The following is an 18,984-nucleotide window of genomic DNA, read 5'->3' on the forward strand; positions in this document are numbered from 1 at the left end:
GCGCGCGCTTTGCACGTGTGCGGCAGAACTGAAGAGACGCTGTGCGAGATGCGGCTTGTGCGCATGCTTCAGGTGTGTGTCAGATAGCAAGAGGAGACGACAGAGTTGTTTTCTGCAACTTACTGCACTTAATAACTCTTTTTAACGTCAAGCAATTTTCTGCTATATGTGTCGAACTAAAACTTTGACCTTTTGCAATGTTTTGATTTAAGTAGCCTATTATTAAAATAATAATGATGTCGCACGCCGTTGCGATATGCATATTGCGATATTTAAATTTGCGATATTTCGATAATTTCGATATATCGTGCAGCCCTTACACCTCCATGCTTTACTCACAGTGAGCAAAAAGTAAAAAAAAAAAACATTGAAAGTTGTGATTGTGATTTAGAATGGAGGCTAATTTTACCTCATCGCCAAACATATTTTATTGTTATTCATTATACTGCCCAGTTCTATTTGTGATGTTAGGTATTCTGTCTTTTTAAAGGGATCGTTCACCCAAAAATGGAAATTGGCATCATTTAATCACTCTCAAGTTGTTCTAAACCTGTATGAGTTTCTTTCTTCTGTTGAGCCCAAAAGAAGATATTTTGAAGAATGTGGGTACTCAAACAGTTGACGGTAGCCATTGACTTGTATGTAAAAAATACTATGGAAGTCAATGGGGACAAGAAACTGTTTGGTTACATGCATTATTCAAAATATCTTCTTTTGTGTTCAGCAGAAGAAAGAAACTCGTACAGGTTTGGAACAACTTGTGGGGTGAGGTGATGATGACAAAATGTTCATTTTTGGGTGAGCTACCCCTTTAATACTTGCAATTTTGATCGCTATTGGAGTACATCTAATTTAGAGGCCTGATTTATCTGTGAAGCACAGTAAGGTTTAATTAAAGCAGTTTAATTAAGTGTACAATCTGCATGTACAATGTCAGATTCAAGCTATGCAGCATCTGTGTGGGCATGTGATGGTGTGAAGGTCAGTATGTACTGTAATTTCATCCCTTCTGTTCTCATGGAGCTGTAACCCTCACCCACAGTCATTAGTTCTGTCATGACAAATATAAGGCTTAGCAAAAATGCTTTTTAGGGCATGCAGTGTTTAAAAGTGTCAGAAATGCAGAATTAATTAGGTCCTGAAAGAGCTGGAATCACTCTTAGACAACAACAGACACCTTCTAAAGCACAATCAAATGGTGTGAGAGATTCAACATACATTTTAAGTTACAGCATGTTAGAACAGAGACTCCTGTTGGTTAAACCGAGTCACGCCATCAGGCGTAGTTTGGTTAGTGTTTTTCATTGAACCACGGTTGTGTACTTTGTAAGCATCACAGGTGGTGGTTGTAGTCGAGTTTATGTCTGTCTTTGAAAGTAGGCGTAGGCCTGTCACCAACAGCTGTCTTGTGACGAAGATGAAGGTTGGTTTTAAATATCGGGAAGCAGTTCTTGCAAACTCTTCTGAGGTGTGGTGTCCTGAAAGCACAGTTATTTGCCCTTAAGAAATTTCACACTAGATCATTCAGGATCCTTTGCTTTTCGGCCCTTGCGTGACTAGCATTGAAAGCTTTAGGCCTTTTGCCCAAGGCATTTATAAAATTTAGAAGGTACAAGGAAACCTTCATCTGTTTTAAAAAGGACGAGATGCAGTAATCTCGCAAAACACAGTTATAGTCTTCTGTCTTACAATAAAGTCTTTTTTCTCTCTGAATTGTTGATAGTCTGTGAAAAAGTCACTGGTAGAATATCTGTAGCTAACTCTTCTGAGGTGTGGTGTCCTGAAAGCACAGTTATTTGCCCTTAAGAAATTTCACACTAGATCTTTCAGGATCCTTTGCTTTTCGGCCCTTGCGTGACTAGCATTGAAAGCTTTAGGCCTTTTGCCCAAGGCATTTATAAAATTTAGAAGGTACAAGGAAACCTTCATCTGTTTTAAAAAGGACGAGATGCAGTAATCTCGCAAAACACAGTTATAGTCTTCTGTCTTACAATAAAGTCTTTTTTCTCTCTGAATTGTTGATAGTCTGTGAAAAAGTCACTGGTAGAATATCTGTAGGTAGTTAGTTTGGTAGTTAATTAATTAATAGGGGTGTAACAGTATGCGTATTTGCATGTGCATGCGTACAGAACAAATACAGCATTGTTTTAACCATATGCAAAACTTCTAGTTTTATGTTTCTTCATTTCTGTTAATGCGTATAAAACTTCACTGGACAGTAATCCTTGCAGTAAGCTTTGTTTAGTTTCTTTTGATAAGAAACAAAGTCTCATTTATTAAGTTCTGCCCATTTTATCAGAAAGTTTGAACAATAAATGCCGTTTTGACACGGTTTGATGTGGTGTGACAGATTGCTGTATAGGCGCCTCAGTTCAAACGGAGTGTAAGTGAACATGATCATTTCTACTACTAGTTATAGCACGAAATAAACATGAACGAACATCTCATGGCTCATGAAATCACTCAATCAGTGTTTCATCCACAGAAAGATTAAAGTAAAACAGCTTGTAAAGAATGTTGCACATAGCATTACATTTACCTCAGGCAAGTCAAGTTATATTTTTACTTAACTTGTTCGTGATGTCTTATTTAATGTATGTTTAGGATATTAGAAATAAAAAAATGGTCACACTTTAGTTTGGGGACCTATTATCACTATTTACTAACTACGAACTTTGCCTCAATAAACTCCTAATTTGCTGCTTATTAATAGTTAGTAAGGTAGTTGTTAAGTTTAGGTATGGGGTAGGGTTAAGGGATCTAAAATATGGACATGCAGAATAAGGTGTTAATATGTGCTTTATAAATAATAAACAGCCAATATGCTATGCATGCTAATTAGCAAATAGTGAGAACTGGTCACTAAACAGCTTGTAAACAATGTCACGTAGTATTACATTTATCTCAGGCAAGTCATCCACAGCTCATTAGTTCGCTAGAGAAATTAACTCTAAATATATGCACTATTTTAGCCTTGATATTAACTGTTTCACATAACTTGTTAGTGATGTCTAGGGCTGTCAATCGATTAAAAAAATTAAATTAATTGCACATTTTTCTGAAATTAATCGCGATTAATCCTACCTAACATTAAAGTTTTTACTTTTATATTGCAATAATTTCACATTCAATCTTCAAATTAATGTAGAAACAACATAAAGACAGAATATTTTTAATATTTGTTTAATGGCATCTTTTTTTATGACTGAAGGCAAGTATCACTGATACTAATACTACTGATGTCTCTATGGAATTGTTTTATTTCCTTGACTAACCATTGACTAGCCATTCAACATTACAGTATAATTAAGAGCTATCAATTTGAACATTTATTAGACTTTAAAAAATAACAACTTCTAATTTAAGTGAACTTAAAATAATCTTCACGTAAACCCATTTAAAATAAATGTCATATTTATCTGCCCCTGCCCTTCAGAAAGTAGGAAATATATAGTAATTGATTAAAGTTATCAAACGCTAAATTCTAAATTAAATATAGATGAATCCTTAAACGCTACAAAAGTTATTGTTTTCCTCTTTTTTTATTGTGTTCTTTGATTAACAGACATCACATCAGCTGGTTATTAGGTTATTTTGGCTGCTTTAAGAGCTGCTGCTGCTGAACATGACGCGGATCTGACACGCATAATATTTTCTCATAACTCTATACCTTTTCTGACCCACTTCAGGTCTTAAAGTCTCTACTAATGAGCTGAGGAGTTGAATCGGGTGTGTTAGACGAGGGAGACTGGGCTCATCTGCTGGGCTGCTCCAGGACAGTTTTGAAAACCATTTCAGAGACATGTTCTTAAATGCGACTCAACAAATACTTACATGCATGAACAGTTTTAAGGCAGCTTAAATGGCCTTTTTGGTAACTTAATGACTTAACTGATGACATTGCATGCTCGTAGTTTCTTTCACGCTTTGATATGAAATGACACAGGCTACAGCGCGCGGCGGCGCATTTTTGCGTGCAATTCTGGCGCTGAGGTGAGGTTGGAGTGCGCGTCTGAAAGTCTCCGTTTGATGTGGTCACAAAGACGTTCTGCATCTAAATAAACACAATTCTTGTCAACAAAAAAAAAAAAAGAGACAGAAGCAGCAGTTGTGAGTGGGGTGGCCCTAGCTCCGCCCCTGCATTAATTGCGTTAAATATTTTTTAGCGCGTTAAACTGAAAAAAAATAATCTCCTGCGTTAACGCTAATTTTGACAGCACTAGTGATGTCTTAAGTTTATGTATGTTTAGAAAATGTAGGAATTTAAAAAATAATAACAGTTATTAAATTTATGTAAAGGCATGGAAAAAAAGAAGCAATTTTGTTTCGTTTTTCCTCCTTTGCTATACCGAAAACGTATCGTGACTTCAAAACCGAGTTATGTACCAAACCATCAATTTTAATATCTAATAGATAGAAAGATATTTACAACGTAACTTTAAGGTTGTATTATTGTTGGTGTAGGAAGATTTTGAACTTGAGACCAAAAGTTTCACAGTGAATGATAAGAGACCTAGTCAGATAGAGGTTAAGATATCTTGTTGAACTTTGTGTGAAACTTTATCAGTTCAGATGGTGTTTGTGCTTAAAGTCAACATTCTTTTGAGTCGGCATTTACAAACGCATTTAGATCTACTTGCTGTATATCATTGTGTAGGCCTGGTGTGTTAGTGCATTTTGGGTAGAGAATGACATCAAGAGGGAAACTCAGCCTGCCAATAAGTGGCACATTTTGGCAGTGACCCCCTCACGTGTGCATGTGCGTATGTGTGTCCCAGCCTGTGCCCCGCAGCACATTAGCAGCATGCACAGGGAACACCATTGATTTCTTATTGGCACCACACTGTGACGCACCAGCCAATTCTCCCTTAATTTTTCCCATTTTACCAGTCAGGAACTATAAAAACAGCCACACCATTAAAGAAAGCTGCTCTCCTGCAGGGGAAGGTGTGACCCAGGAAGAAGTGGAGAGGATCTGAGTGCTAACCATGGCCTGCTATTGTGTGTTATGCACCGGTTGCAGTGTTACAGCAAAAAGGAGTGACTCAAACTTACTCGGCCACAAAGTTGTTTTGTGAATAGTGCCTCAAGCAACCACATGTCAAGATTATATTGAATGGTCAAATATGTGAATATTGTATCCACAGGGTTAGGTTTTTTGTTAACCTAGTTACTGCAAGTGCTTAAACAGGACGTTATTTTGCAGCAGATGTTTTTGGCAGCTCTGTGCATTAGCAGACCCGCAGTGGGTTCATCTTACAATCCAATGGTGTTGCTGGATAACTTTAGCACTGTTTGGACAGGATTAGATTTCTAAACAGCATTTACAAATATTAACATAGGATGACAGTGGCCATTGTAAATTTTTATAAAAAAAAAAGTCTGTTAAATATATACTGCTGTTTTACATAGAAAGTTACCAATAAGGTTTAGATCCCTAAAGATTCACCAGGCAGTGCAACATTTTGCTTAATTTATGGTATTCTGGCAAAGTCAACAATAGTCAATAAATGAGGTGAAAAATTATGTACTGCAGTCATAGACATTTCTAGCAGCCTGAGATTACATTTCTTAGAGGACCCCGAGTTAGCTGAAAAACAGTAGGTAATTATTTCAATAACTTGTGTTAAGAAATCCCAAACTTGTTTGATTCGAATAGGATTTAAATTTTGTGCTTTACAAATTTACCTAACTTCCATAGAGAAAACTACTGTTTAAATTGAACTTTTGAGTGTATTTTGATGAATGACAATGAAGATACTATGGGTCAGCCCTATATGCCTCTGTAAGTGATTGGATCAATAAGAGTCATGCAGGCAGTGGATTAACAATTTGTCTATTGGAAACACACTCCAACATGTAATCAATCACCCTCTTTAAAGCGTTTCCACTTTTTCCCTTGTGCCTCTATATTTGTGTCTATCAGACCGTGTATCTGGTATCTCTCTTTGTCTTTCCTCACCCATTCTCACCTTTCCTCAATTTACCACACATATTTTAATAGCACGTCACCTTAGAAGTATATGCAAATGTTTGGTGGTTAAGGAGGCTTTTTTGCCCCTCGTTTTCCCTCTATCAGCTCCAGCTGTCTGTTACAGCCATAGCTGTTTTTTATTGGTTGTTGCGTTTTTAACCGCCCAGTGGTGAAGTTCTCATCAATGCCTATTGATTCAAACTGCTTTTTTGACATTGCCGCTTAGAGAGGAAGAGGCAGGGTGGCTCAGGGGAGAGCGAGGAAAGGGACTACTTCTTTGCACAGGACAGGGCTGAAGGCTACTGCTACTTTGGTTTCTCATGATTCTCTCTCGGCAGGACTAACGGATGGTGTATGGAAGCACACTGATCTCCCAGAATGACGAGTGCTGCTCCTGCCCGGAAACCGTACCGAAAGGCACCTCCGCAGCACCGCGAGACGCGCCACGCTGTGCCAGTATTTCGAGAGGATGTTAGCGGGAGTGCCTTGCCATCCGCCAACCCTGCGCCGCCAGCCCAGCCTGACTCCTGCCAGGTAATTTTCCCTCGAAATCATGCACCTATTTTGCAGCGTACCCAGTTTTCAGGCCCTTACCCACAGTGCCCTGAGAGACCTGTGTGGTCACAAGCGTCCGACAGCGAGCTGGATGTCTCGAGCCTGTCTAGCTTGGAACTCAGTGTCCTCCCCCCACCACGGATCTTCAGCCACAGTTCTTTTGGCGTGAGACTTCCTCCCAAGCATCACCGACAACAAAGAATGAACCGCTTTATAAGTCTTAGCGATGACCTACTGGCACTCTCTGCTGATGACGATCTCACCTCCTCGGAAAGCTCACAGCAGTGCATCCGAGGCAGCTCCCCGTCACACTCCAGCAGGAGTGCGGAGCGCTCCTTGGTCTTCAAAGAGAAAGCGGAGATACTTGCACCCAAAGAAGAGCAGCGGCCACCCCATGCAGCGCCTCTGATGCATGCCCATCCACCCAAGGGCATCCTCAAGCAGTCTCATCAGCTGGGAGTGTACTCTACCGACAGTCTGCGCAAGTCTAAGTCGGCAGAGATGCTAGGCCAGAAGCGAAGTCGTGGACGCAGTAGGAAGCCCAAAAGTATGTCCTTGGACAGGGAGAAGGGCGTACGAGTCTCTCCCACGGGACGTGCTACTTCCACATCATCTACATCTCCCAGTTCTATGCCACCAGATTGGAAGATGCAGCTTCTTGAGGAAAAGATTAAATTTTCCCAATTTGTGGATGAAATCACCTACCGGGTCCTGAGCCCCGCTAGTCTAAAGATGCTGCGCGGGAACCTTCCAGATCCAGCTGTATATTCAAAAGGGAGCCAAATCAAGCAGGACAGCAATCTCCAACAACATGAATTGAAGGACCATCATGACAAAAAGCAAGAGAGGAGCCGACCTTGGGACAAATGGGCCGCTCAGCATAGCAGAGCCAACAGGAAAATAAGAGAGCCAAGACCCAAGACATGGCACATCTCAGCAGAGAGTCAAGAGAGAGTGTCAGAAAAGCAACACCTAGATCCTCATCGCAAAGGGGCCCGTCCCAAAGCCGAAGGCCCGATTTACAGTAGGGTGGGGGGCAGTGATGATTCCGAATGGGGCGACAGGACTCCACGGGGGGTGCAACACCAGCCTCAAGCCCACCAGTTGTCCCATATAGAAAGCAGAGCCCTGCAAAAGGACAATATAGATAAATCAGGTCTGCCAAAGAGTGAGATTCCCACCATTCGTGTGGAGGGTGAGAAAACACCTTTATCACAAGTGACTGCTTTTTCCATATTATCACAGATCAAGGTATGTCATTGACAACATTTTTGACTTTACCCCTTCCTCATTTACAATCCACTCTTGCATTGAAGAAACGATCTACCATATTTCATGCCTTTAAAACAATTGTGCCTGAATACTATTGCAATATTCTTTCAGAGATTAACTGAATATTGTAGGAATTATCAGTTTCTCATCCTCAAGTTGATCCACGGACTTACTTCCGTGATGCATTTTGAAGAATGTTGACACTGCTTGTTAAAAGTAAAAGTAGTCCATATGATTTGTGCATTATATTTCCAAATGTTCTGAAGTCATACAATAATTGGTGTATTTCTAAAATGCTATTTGCAGTTGCATAGAAAAGAACTTGCTATGCTGTGTTCACTTAGGATATACATCAGAATGAGTGGCATTTGCCATCATTATGTCACACCTCATGTGACATTTCCATGCGGAAGGTTTGAATATTGGCTTAAGCAAATGAGATTTGAGAGCTAAGGTGAATTATCAAGAGTGTGGCTTCAAACATTTGGAACAGTGCAGTAGTATAGATTGCTTTTATGGTGCTTTTTTTGTCCATCTTGAAGCTTGACAGCCTCTAGTCACAGTGTTTTAATTGTATGAAAGAGCAGCTCAGAGAGTCTTCAGAATATCTTATTTTGTAATCCACAGTACAATCTCATGTAGGTTTGGAACGACTTAATAGTAGACTATGATCAAGAATTTTTGGGTAATCCTTTCCTATATTGTATCAATGCCATGGCAAGTATCCTCATCTCACTGTTCTGGTGTTTGCTGAGGATATTTTGCTCTAAACATGAGCATTTACTGAAGTTTAATGATCACCAATTGTCACTTCTGTAACAATTTTTCATGAACTTCATCTGGTTTTATTTGGATAACAGATTTTCATCCATCAACAACCAAATACATAATTAGTATTTAAACAAAGAGTTGTTTACAAGCTTTCTCTACATTAGACAAATGTTAAAAAAAAACATTGCCATTTTCTGGTCTTTAGGATATGGTGGCTATTTAGCTGGCATTAAAAAAAACAAAACAAAACAAAACAGGCTGTCAGGCCGATTTCATAGCTTCACTAGGCATGTGCATATTGACCTGTTTGGCAATATGGAGTATGATATCAAATGCTTCTCCTGTGTCACTTGCTTTTTTATTGCAGTTATAAAATGAATTAACCAACATATACAGGTCATTTATAAATCTGTAATAGTTCATTGATGCATGCCATAATGTAGGTCTTAGAGGTTATTGATTGAATGTCTACTTAACATTTAGAAGTCCCAAAAGTCTATTCATCGAAACAACTGTTTCCTATGTGTGCAATAATATGAAACTGCTTTATCACTAGTTAGATGTGGAAAAACATTGTTTTAGGTTGCTCTGACATTTAAAAATTATTTTTCAGCCACACATATTGTAAGATCAGTACAGATTCAAGTCTTGAGGAAATGTTATGATTGCCCTCTTGGGTATAAAAGACAAATATACAACACTGTGGGTATTAAGGAATTGTGAAATATTTATTGGAATATACAACTCTCTGATTCCTCTAATATTCTAATATTTATGTGTAAGACGATATTCAGTTTGCACATACTTAAATTAATGTTCTTTCTTACAGGAGTCCTTATCAGATGCCGACAGGATCAAGTAAGTTGATTTTATTCCCATCATTGTGATGTTTTGAATTTTTAGTCTTCACAAATGTTGCTGACATGGATTGGCAGTGTATGATTTCTTTGTTTCAATACTCAGATTTGTTCTAGAAGCCTTGTATTATTTATGGCATGCACTGAAGTGTTAAAGTGTTAGGTGGCATTAGCCATCTAATCTGACCCTAAAGCTGATTATTCATTGGCATAGTTGTCCAAGAGCCAATTAGGAGACGCCTGTATGAGATCACCAGCTGATTAGCCTAGAAGCTCCAGATGGAAAGGGTGAGTCTCGGACTTATGAGCAGTCAGAAGCTGGCTGTGAGGTTTTGTAATTAGAAAGAGTGCCCACCTTTTAATGACATCAGACATCCTCTCTTCTATCCACTTCACCTCAGGTGCTCACTGGGGTACTAGGTCGATTTTTACTTTGATCAGAGACATCTCGCCGCCTTTCCAGGCTTATAGGGATTCCTAGGCTCCAAAACCCACCAGCAGGTGCACCTAACTAGTTATGAGGTTCTGCTTTCAACAGAAGGCCTGCCAATACCTCTGCTCCAATTTATCATGCACTGCATTAGCTTTCATGTTCTCTTCCTGCTCTGTGTTCCCTTTGTTGCTGCTTTTCTCCCACTGGAACCAACGCTATAAAGTCTACACCTTAGATCTGGTGTAGCTTAAAAGTTATTCTCATTTTTTAAGCTTTTCTTCAAGTTGCCACTCTCCGACATCAACAGAAATGTGGTGCTTGTGAGAATACTAAACTACATTTTTTTCCAAAATTGACTAGTTGGTTACCAGTTTTTTTTTGTTGTTGCCATTTTTGGCATTGCTGGATGGGACAAGGCCTGCCAATAAGCTTTTCTTCAAGTTGCCACTCTCCGACATCAACAGAAATGTGGTGCTTGTGAGAATACTAAACTACATTTTTTTCCAAAATTGACTAGTTGGTTACCAGTTTTTTTTTGTTGTTGCCATTTTTGGCATTGCTGGATGGGACAGTAGAAAACATGTAGGAGACAGTGGGAAGGGACTGAAAAGTATCACACAATTGGGTCACCCCAATTGCAACTTCAACTGCAAGGCTTTCGATGCCAAACTAAATGAATTTTTGACTAATTGGAAGAACTCCTTGTTTAATTTGGCTGGTTTCATTTACCTGTATTGGATGTTTTAAATGCATTCGACAACACCTAGACCGATTTCAATAGAGTAAAGCAAAATGCGGATGGTGCAAGTCATTTTTTTACGTGATACACTCACAGTGCATTAAAACAGATGATTTAGAGTCAAAAATTTTCAGACAGGGTTTCAACACAACCCTGTGAACTGTCTAACAGTTAAGGCACAGTAAAAAATGGTCAATTAAACCATTGCAATCCATCCCAGATTACTCACGTGTAGGATTGACAGGAGCCTAACAGAGCTGAGTCTGACTTGGTGTTCCCTTCACCATCCCACTCATGTGACGCCAAGCGGAATTGTATTGATTGGCCTAGTTGTCTGTTTTGATGGGTGGAGAAAGCTGGACGGTGGGTGTAGTCTGAAGATGGGTTTCTCCATCATGTGTTTCCAACTCCCTCAGGGTGGAAATCTCGAATAAATTGTTGAAGCTTTGTGTAAATCACACACACACACACACACACACACACACACAAAAAACATTGTGAGTCTGATATAATGTACTCTTTAGAGCTCTTTATACTTCAACTGATCTCTCCTCATCACACATTGACTCTGTTCAAAACCTAGTGAGCTGCCTCACTGTCTACTGCCCACTTAAGCCCTAAGTATACTTTGTTTTTTTGTGTACACTAGATGTGCGTGCCATGTGTATGACATACATTTCATCATCACCATAATTTGTGCATACTATACGTATGCAGCCAGATTATAATATCCATGCAATCTTTGTATGTTTAGCTTTCACATGCGGCATGCATTTTTTTGCCCTCATGAATTTGTCCACAAGACCCATTTTTTTCACAGTCGAAGCAGAAATAGATGAGACAAAACAACAAACTACTGGAGACGGTAACAGTGCATTAAGAGTTACCTGCAACTATAGTTTAACTAGTTTAACTCTAGTGCAAAGATGTTATTTATTTTAGCCTTATTTGGAAAGGCTATCTATAGGGCTGTTCGCATACATTAGTATTTGCATCAAAACTAGGGATGTAACGATTAATCGCGAGCCGGTTGAAAATCGATTTAAATATGTGACGATTCAAATCGGTTGAGATGCTAAACAAATCGCGATTCAGTTAGGGGTAGGAGTTTATATGAATCTATGTCTGAGGGGAACTTACTGTCTTTCGATGGTATCTTTATTTTCCTCTTGCCTCTGTATAATGCATATCAGGGCCCCAGACTCATTCTTAACACTGGTCGCGCTCTTTTGCAACTAACTTTCTCAGCTGGTCGCACGAGCACATGATTTGGTCGCAATATTTTTTTTTGCGCTACAACATGGGATTATTCAATGCATGCTGATGAACTTTTATCATAGTTTATAGTTATATGGAAACGAAAGTTGTTAACATTCAACCCATTCTTTATCATCAGTAGTATTTGTAATTTGTAATTTGAATTTTGTGAATGGGAGTTTCTCTTTTGCTGTGTTAAGCTACGGGCTTCGGATGCTTTCACTTTCGAATTTGCGATCTTGTTGTCACTGTTTTGCTTACATACATTCGTTACATCCCTAATCAAAACTGAAGTATACTTTGGATTTAAGATTAATCGACCCTCAAAAGTGACTGCTTTGCAATGCTTTACTGAAGCTGCAACATCATACAGCACACAAGTAATGCTTTGGACCGATTTGTGATTGATTTCAGTAGAGTTTGATATCAGCATGTTGCTAAGCTAACAAGCTAGCTAACAATACTAAAGCATAAAAATACATGCCGTTCACAGATATTGTGTAAAGTAGTGCATTTAAAAAAAAAATTGGATTGAACTATTTTCAGTGTTGAATGAGATGTTTCTAATCGACAGTTCTCTCATCTTGTCTGCCATCTTGTATAGATTTTTTGTCCACTGGGCTCCTCACAATGAACTCTAATATTGACTTCACCGAAATGGATATATGTGATATTTGGCCAAAAATCTTCCATTTGGAACAGGCTTCACATTGCCTATTGCTGCCTATGGATGTAGCTCACTAGGACTTGGAACAGGTCAAAAGATTTAAGTCTGCTTTTTAGCTCGCATGGAACAGTGTGGCATAATATTCCTGATTCAGTGATGGAATATTTGCCTTTCTTGGGGAAGCAAAATAAGAGGAACTTCCAGTCCAAGTCTAACAAACGTTAAGCCCAGTCTGCATGTGATTTGAAAAGGCTTTTCCTGGTCCTTTGGAACTGCTGTATATTGCATGTGCATATATAATTTGTAGGGTTGCACTGATATAAATGCGTGTATATTTATATTATTGATTTATAATACTGAACTTATAAGCATTTATTCTGTAGTGTTCAAAAGAGACACACATAATGGTAATGTGGGTGTGAAATGAAGCTTTGCACATCTCCATTGCAAGATTCATGGGACTTGTGTTGATATTAATAGTGTCAAAAAACAGCCATGTTCCACTCACTCATAGTTCCTGTCAACCAATGCTGACAAATCTATTAATTTTAAGATTCTCTGAGCCATTTACAAGCATATTGGATTGTATGTGAACACTCCATATAAGCATTCTCCAGTTTCACTCTATTTTCATATTTACGTAATTCAATTTGGCCGTTTCACTGAGACCCAGTTTATGTGGATGGAGCCGTTTTCCTTCAGATGTCGTCACATAGAACAAGTGCAACTGTGCCATGTGACCCTAGACAGAGACCGAAACACTGACTTTCCTACTATCCATAAAATAATTTTTTTAATTAAAATGTTCACTACCATTCAAATGTTTGTGGTCAGTAAGATTTTTCAAAAGTTTTTTGAAAGAAGTCTCTTATTCTCTCAGAAACATTACTGCAATTTTAAACGTTATCTATTTAAATATATTTTAAAATGTAATTCATTACTGTGATGGAAAAGCTGGAATTTCAGCAGCCATTACTCCAGTGAAACATTTCGATATTCATGTTGAAAACAGTTGGGTTATGTAATGTAATGTACTATTCGTTCCTTGACATAAATATATGAAGGGCTTGTATTTTCATTATACTGAAAGTATGAGCCTTGAAATGACCTGTCTTGGTCTATGCAATATATTGATTACTATATCCTTACTAATTTCCCTTTTCACAATCTGTTTTTCTGTGGGCTTTTTTCCCCACTAACTTCTTAGCTCACGGTTGAGAATCTAACCTTGAAACAGATAAAGCCGCTTTTCTACATGCCTGAAAGCAGCATATGCACATTCAGAAAAGTGTGACCGGAAACCTTTTTCTCACTGAAAGCTGTATGTGATGGTTCTCAATCCAGTGAAGTGGGGGATTTTCTAAACAGATGTTAGGGTTTTGCACACAAAGTGTGCATGAGCGTGCCTCACACATTTAATTTAGCATCTTTTTTATGTCAGATGAATAATGAAAAACTAGTCTTAGTAGGCTGCATGATTTCACATGTTTTTTTTTTGGTTCAGAAGTGCTTTGGGGAATGTGCGGCACATGCTCACTTTCTCTTAGCTTTTTACATTTGTCTGCTTTGTTCTTTTGCTCCATTTGTGCTCTAAACATGTGACTATGCGAGCAGGCGATTTGCCACTAAAAAGAGTTACATTGGTGTATTTATAGCTCAAAACCCTTGCCCCCATCTAGGTCTCTAGCATGAATCATTGATGTTGCTGTTTCTCTGCTTTGCTGTTGCTTTCAGCGGTGTCTTGTTGGCAGGTGTATCCTATACATTCCAATTGCTTGATATCATGTCCCAATTCGTTAAAATGTCTCGCTACTGGAGAGGTTATGTCTTGTCGTCGTATACTAGATTTATGTTCATTAATTCTTAATTTCAACTGACGCAAAGATTTTCCTATATATATCTTTTGACAGGGACATTCTTACATGCTTACCTGTTGTAAATGTTGTGTGCACTTAATAGACACTGATGCAGTCAAAACACATTATCAATGATTTTGGACCTCCAAAAATATTTAAAAACTGAAAAGTCATTATTTTTGCTGTTTCGGCCAAATATTATCAGTTGCATAATGCATATATCTTGATAATAATTAGTCAGCACAGCTTTCTGTTGCATTGTAAACACTGAGCTCATGCAAAAACGAACATGCAGCGCAATGTACTGTCCAAAGTGCTGTCGCTTGCTCAGTTCTTTTTAATTAATCCTTAAAATTGGTTTGCAAATTAGACTGAATTGAATATAGGAGTCACTGGTCTGAATTCTGAACTGAATCAATCAGGCTTCTCGCTACCTTTATTAACAGTTATGTTTATGAAGTCTAAAAGTAGCAAAAATTTATAGTATTTGAGCCCTTCATGACGTTAAAAGAAAAAAGTGATATACAGTTATATACAGTATACACCTTATATATATAACAATTAATGTACGACAGTGGAAAAGATACACAGTTTCTCTCCTACACACAGTATACATAAAAATAAACACACCAAACGAGAAGCGTAAGCATGGCATTCGTGTGGGTATAATGATGAGATGGCAAAGTGTGACTGCTGGTACCCAGCACATGTGTTCGGCATCACTGCAGCTGCCCGTTCAGCTCGGCACAGATCCAGCTGCTCTCCACACACACACACACACACACACACACACACACACACACTGCTCCTGTACCTCCTGATCACACTTTCACACACCTGCATGACTAACACTTAACTCGCTCTCAGTATGTACAGCAGTTAGCCTAATGCTGTACTGCAGAGAGCCTTTTAATCATCGTGCTCAGAGTCGTTCAGTGTTTTGCACACATGTAGTTGACTGTGCATCAGGTTTGGAAACCGTGCCTCAGCCTCCACAGTCCCCATTTCATCACCTTCAGGTTGCTTGAAAGTATTTTGGATGTGGTTTTCTTTGGAGTAATTGGCAGCTTTCAAGAGTCTTGGCTGGGGTGTAGGCTGAGGCATCATTATGTGTTTGACACCTTCTCCCTGTACTTTGGATGTAGGCTGTGAAAGCTATCATAGCTGAGGTGCACCTCCAGTCCTATAATAGAGTCTGTAGGGTGTTTTGTTTACTGGCCATCCTCTTAGTTTTGCACTGTTGTTCTTTCTTAGTCCACAGTGCTTTATTGGCATGACTGTTAAGATTAGAGAGTATATAAGTATATAAGGTCTGAGAATTCAGAACATTTATCAGGCATAAATATGTTGTATAGGCCATGAAACTGTATTTTGCATTATTTTTGTTAATTATATTTTTAACCCTCTGGGGTCGACGAATGCGCCGGCGCGTTTTGTGGCATTTTTTCCCTGATAACGCTGAAATGAACTTATATTATTCTGTCATTTTTGATCGTACAGATAAGAGCAATACATCATTCGAATCTGTTAAGGGTCTACTTTTATTTGTATACACTCATAATAACAACAGAACGCTGTGCTTTTGTAAAATACAGAAAACAAACATGGTGCGCTTTCTGCAGTCTCGGTCTCCGTGAACTTCTTTCTGAAACGCGTCACAAGAATGAACCCAAACTCAGCGAATACTGAACACACAGACATGAGAAACATATCTATAGAAAGCTCTAAGTGTCTTACTTTTAAATGAAGTAAGTCGTGTCAAGTCCTAAAATATATAACACATCCTTCTTTTTTTCTAATATATTTGTTTTGAATATTTATATTTGTCAGGAATATTTCATATGCATGCAGCTACATTGTTATTAATGAAATAATATAAATAAGATACATCATAGATACATACATAGATAAAATCAGCAAAGGTTTTTATCTATTTGTGTGTATATATATATATATATATATATATTATTATTATTATTATTTATTTTTTTTATCAATTACATTTTTTTATTTTATTTTAGGATATGTTAAATTGATCAAAAGTGACAAACTTTTACATTGTTCAAAAAATCGTTAAAATAAATGCTGTTCTTTTGAACTTTCTATTCGGAAAGTTTGAAAGAACAGCATTTATTTTAACGATTTTTTTGTAACTATATAAAAGTAAATGTAAAACACACACGAATATATCAAATTAAGACAATTTAAAGCAAAAATGGTTTTAAATAAAAGATCGTAAACTAGACAGAAAAATGGTGCTCAGAGTGGGATTTTGTAGGTAACAAAAGATGGAGTGAAGTCATAGCCTACATGATGTTGGACTAGAAGTTACAGCTTATGTTTTGAATGAATACTCTAGACAAAAAGCAGCTGAACGATGGCATGCATTATTTAATTATTTATCTGGCTCATATCAAATTAATCTGACTCCATTAAAGTGGTTGTTAATATATAACATCTTGTCCAACATAAAACGATTTTCTTTGAGCGCTCGTTGGAAACAGGATTTAACCTAAAGGTTCAGATCGCATTAATCTGTAAAACATTAAACCCTAGAAGCTGTGACTTACATGAGAAGCGGACAGCATAAACAAGAGACTTCAGGGATTAGCCTTCAACTCTTAAGTGAAATTATTTATTAAAAAGCAGTTAAAAATAAAATGCCACACTGAAAGGGAGACGGATGGTGCTGAGGTCCAAAAAACACCATAGAATTGTCATTAAAGTAGCCCATATGAATCATGCATGATGCAAACTGTTCTGACACATGCCACATTACTGCCTTTTGGCTTCATTGATGTCAAACCTGGTGCATTGCACACACTTTTTGTAAATCTAAATTTGCACTTGAATGAGATGCTCATGATGTGGGAGAGACACCATGACAGCCGGTCACACCCGTCTCTTCATTGCATTTCTGTTCAGAATATGAGCTGTAAAATGATACCAAACATGACAAAGAGAGCTATTAAATGAATGCTATATGTGTGAGCTTGCACAGATGCGCATCAGGAATGTGTGTGTAAATGCTTTCCCAGGCATGGCAATAAAGGCATGATGGGAATGATGAACAGACTGCAGTATTCATTTAACTGTTCTGACACATGCCACATTACTGCCTTTTGGCTTCATTGATGTCAAACCTGGTGCATTGCACACACTTTTTGTAAATCTAAATTTGCACTTGAATGAGATGCTCATGATGTGGGAGAGACACCATGACAGCCGGTATCACACCCATCTCTTCATTGCATTTCTGTTCAGAATATGAGCTGTAAAATGATACCAAACATGACAAAGAGAGCTATTAAATGAATGCTATATGTGTGAGCTTGCACAGATGCGCATCAGGAATGTGTGTGTAAATGCTTTCCCAGGCATGGCAATAAAGGCATGATGGGAATGATGAACAGACTGCAGTATTCATTTTAAAGAGTCTCTTATGCTACTGTAGTAAAATGAAAATTGAAATACATGAGAATGCTGTAGATAGTTGCCCTTTACCTCTACAATGGTGTGAACTCGATTTAACAAACAGTCACTCAGTGATGCAGTTTTCATTTCTTTCATTGCTCTCACTTATTCTGCAGAATCCTGCAGCAGCAAAATGAAGACCTCCGTCACCGGCTCTCCCAGACCACTCATAAGATGGAGGCGATGGAGACGGAGTTTGAAACCAGTCGACATTACATCCAGGCAGAGCTGGGTCGAACCAGAGACGACCTGGAGAAAATGAGAGACAAGTTCAGAAGGTTAGTTACTTTTATTCAGTAAGGATGCATTAAATAGATCAAAAGTGACAGTAAAGACTTTTAAATTGTTACAAAAGAGTCTATTGCAAATACTGGTTTTGAAGTATAAGAATCCTTAAAAAGAGTGTTTTCAACATTGATAATAAGAAATGTTTCTTGAGCAGCAAATCAGGATATTAGAATGATTTCTGAAGGATCATGTGATGCTGAAGACTGGAGTAATGATGCTGAAAATTCAGCTTTGCGTCACAGCAATACATTGTATTTTACAATAAATTCAAATAAAAAATGGTTATTACAAATTTTAATATTATTTCACAACAGTTGCTGTTTTACTGTCATTTTCATCAAATAAAAGGAGCCTTTGTGAGCATAAGATATTTCTTTCAAAATTGTACTGATCCTGTTGAAATCTTACTTTTGGACTGTAGTATATGTTTATAGCAGGGTTTTCCACAGGTACACTCACAGCCCTATCAATGAGGCCTAAAGGGAATGACATTCTGTTAAACCTGTTTGACTTTTTCCTTCTGTTGATCACAAACTCTTATTGTACTGGATATCATTTAGCATTTCACTATTATTATGAGAAAAAAAAATAGAATTATTCAAAGTAAGTATTTACAGCTTATAAACAAAGAACAATCATGTAGTGGCCGAATCTGTAATTGAATGTAGAGTAGGTCTGGGTGATATAGCTAAAAAATATATCAACGATATATGTTTCATATCGTTCGGTATCGATAATTATTGACATTTTTTATAACCTTTTTTAAAACAGAGCAATATAATTTTTTTATTTTTATTTAACCACTGTATTTTTAAATTAACCCAATTTATTGAGACAAACA

At 37.9% G+C, this 18,984-nt stretch overlaps 1 protein-coding gene across 2 annotated transcripts in view; it reads left to right on the top strand.

Moving 5' to 3' along the window:
• Positions 1-18,984, top strand: part of LOC107728071 (tight junction-associated protein 1-like) — a 99,824-nt gene that overhangs the window by 57,380 nt on the left and 23,460 nt on the right. For both annotated transcript variants that reach the window (XM_016538134.1, XM_016538135.1), the window contains 3 exons: positions 6,313-6,508; positions 9,402-9,430; positions 17,972-18,133. In XM_016538134.1, the coding sequence (XP_016393620.1) occupies positions 6,353-6,508; positions 9,402-9,430; positions 17,972-18,133 (347 nt within the window). In that variant the 5' untranslated portion in view covers positions 6,313-6,352. The remainder of the gene's footprint in view (positions 1-6,312; positions 6,509-9,401; positions 9,431-17,971; positions 18,134-18,984) is intronic.

This window comes from Sinocyclocheilus rhinocerous, unplaced genomic scaffold (genome assembly GCF_001515625.1).
Source record: "Sinocyclocheilus rhinocerous isolate Xijiao unplaced genomic scaffold, SAMN03320098_v1.1 scaffold907, whole genome shotgun sequence".
NCBI lineage: Eukaryota > Metazoa > Chordata > Actinopteri > Cypriniformes > Cyprinidae > Sinocyclocheilus > Sinocyclocheilus rhinocerous.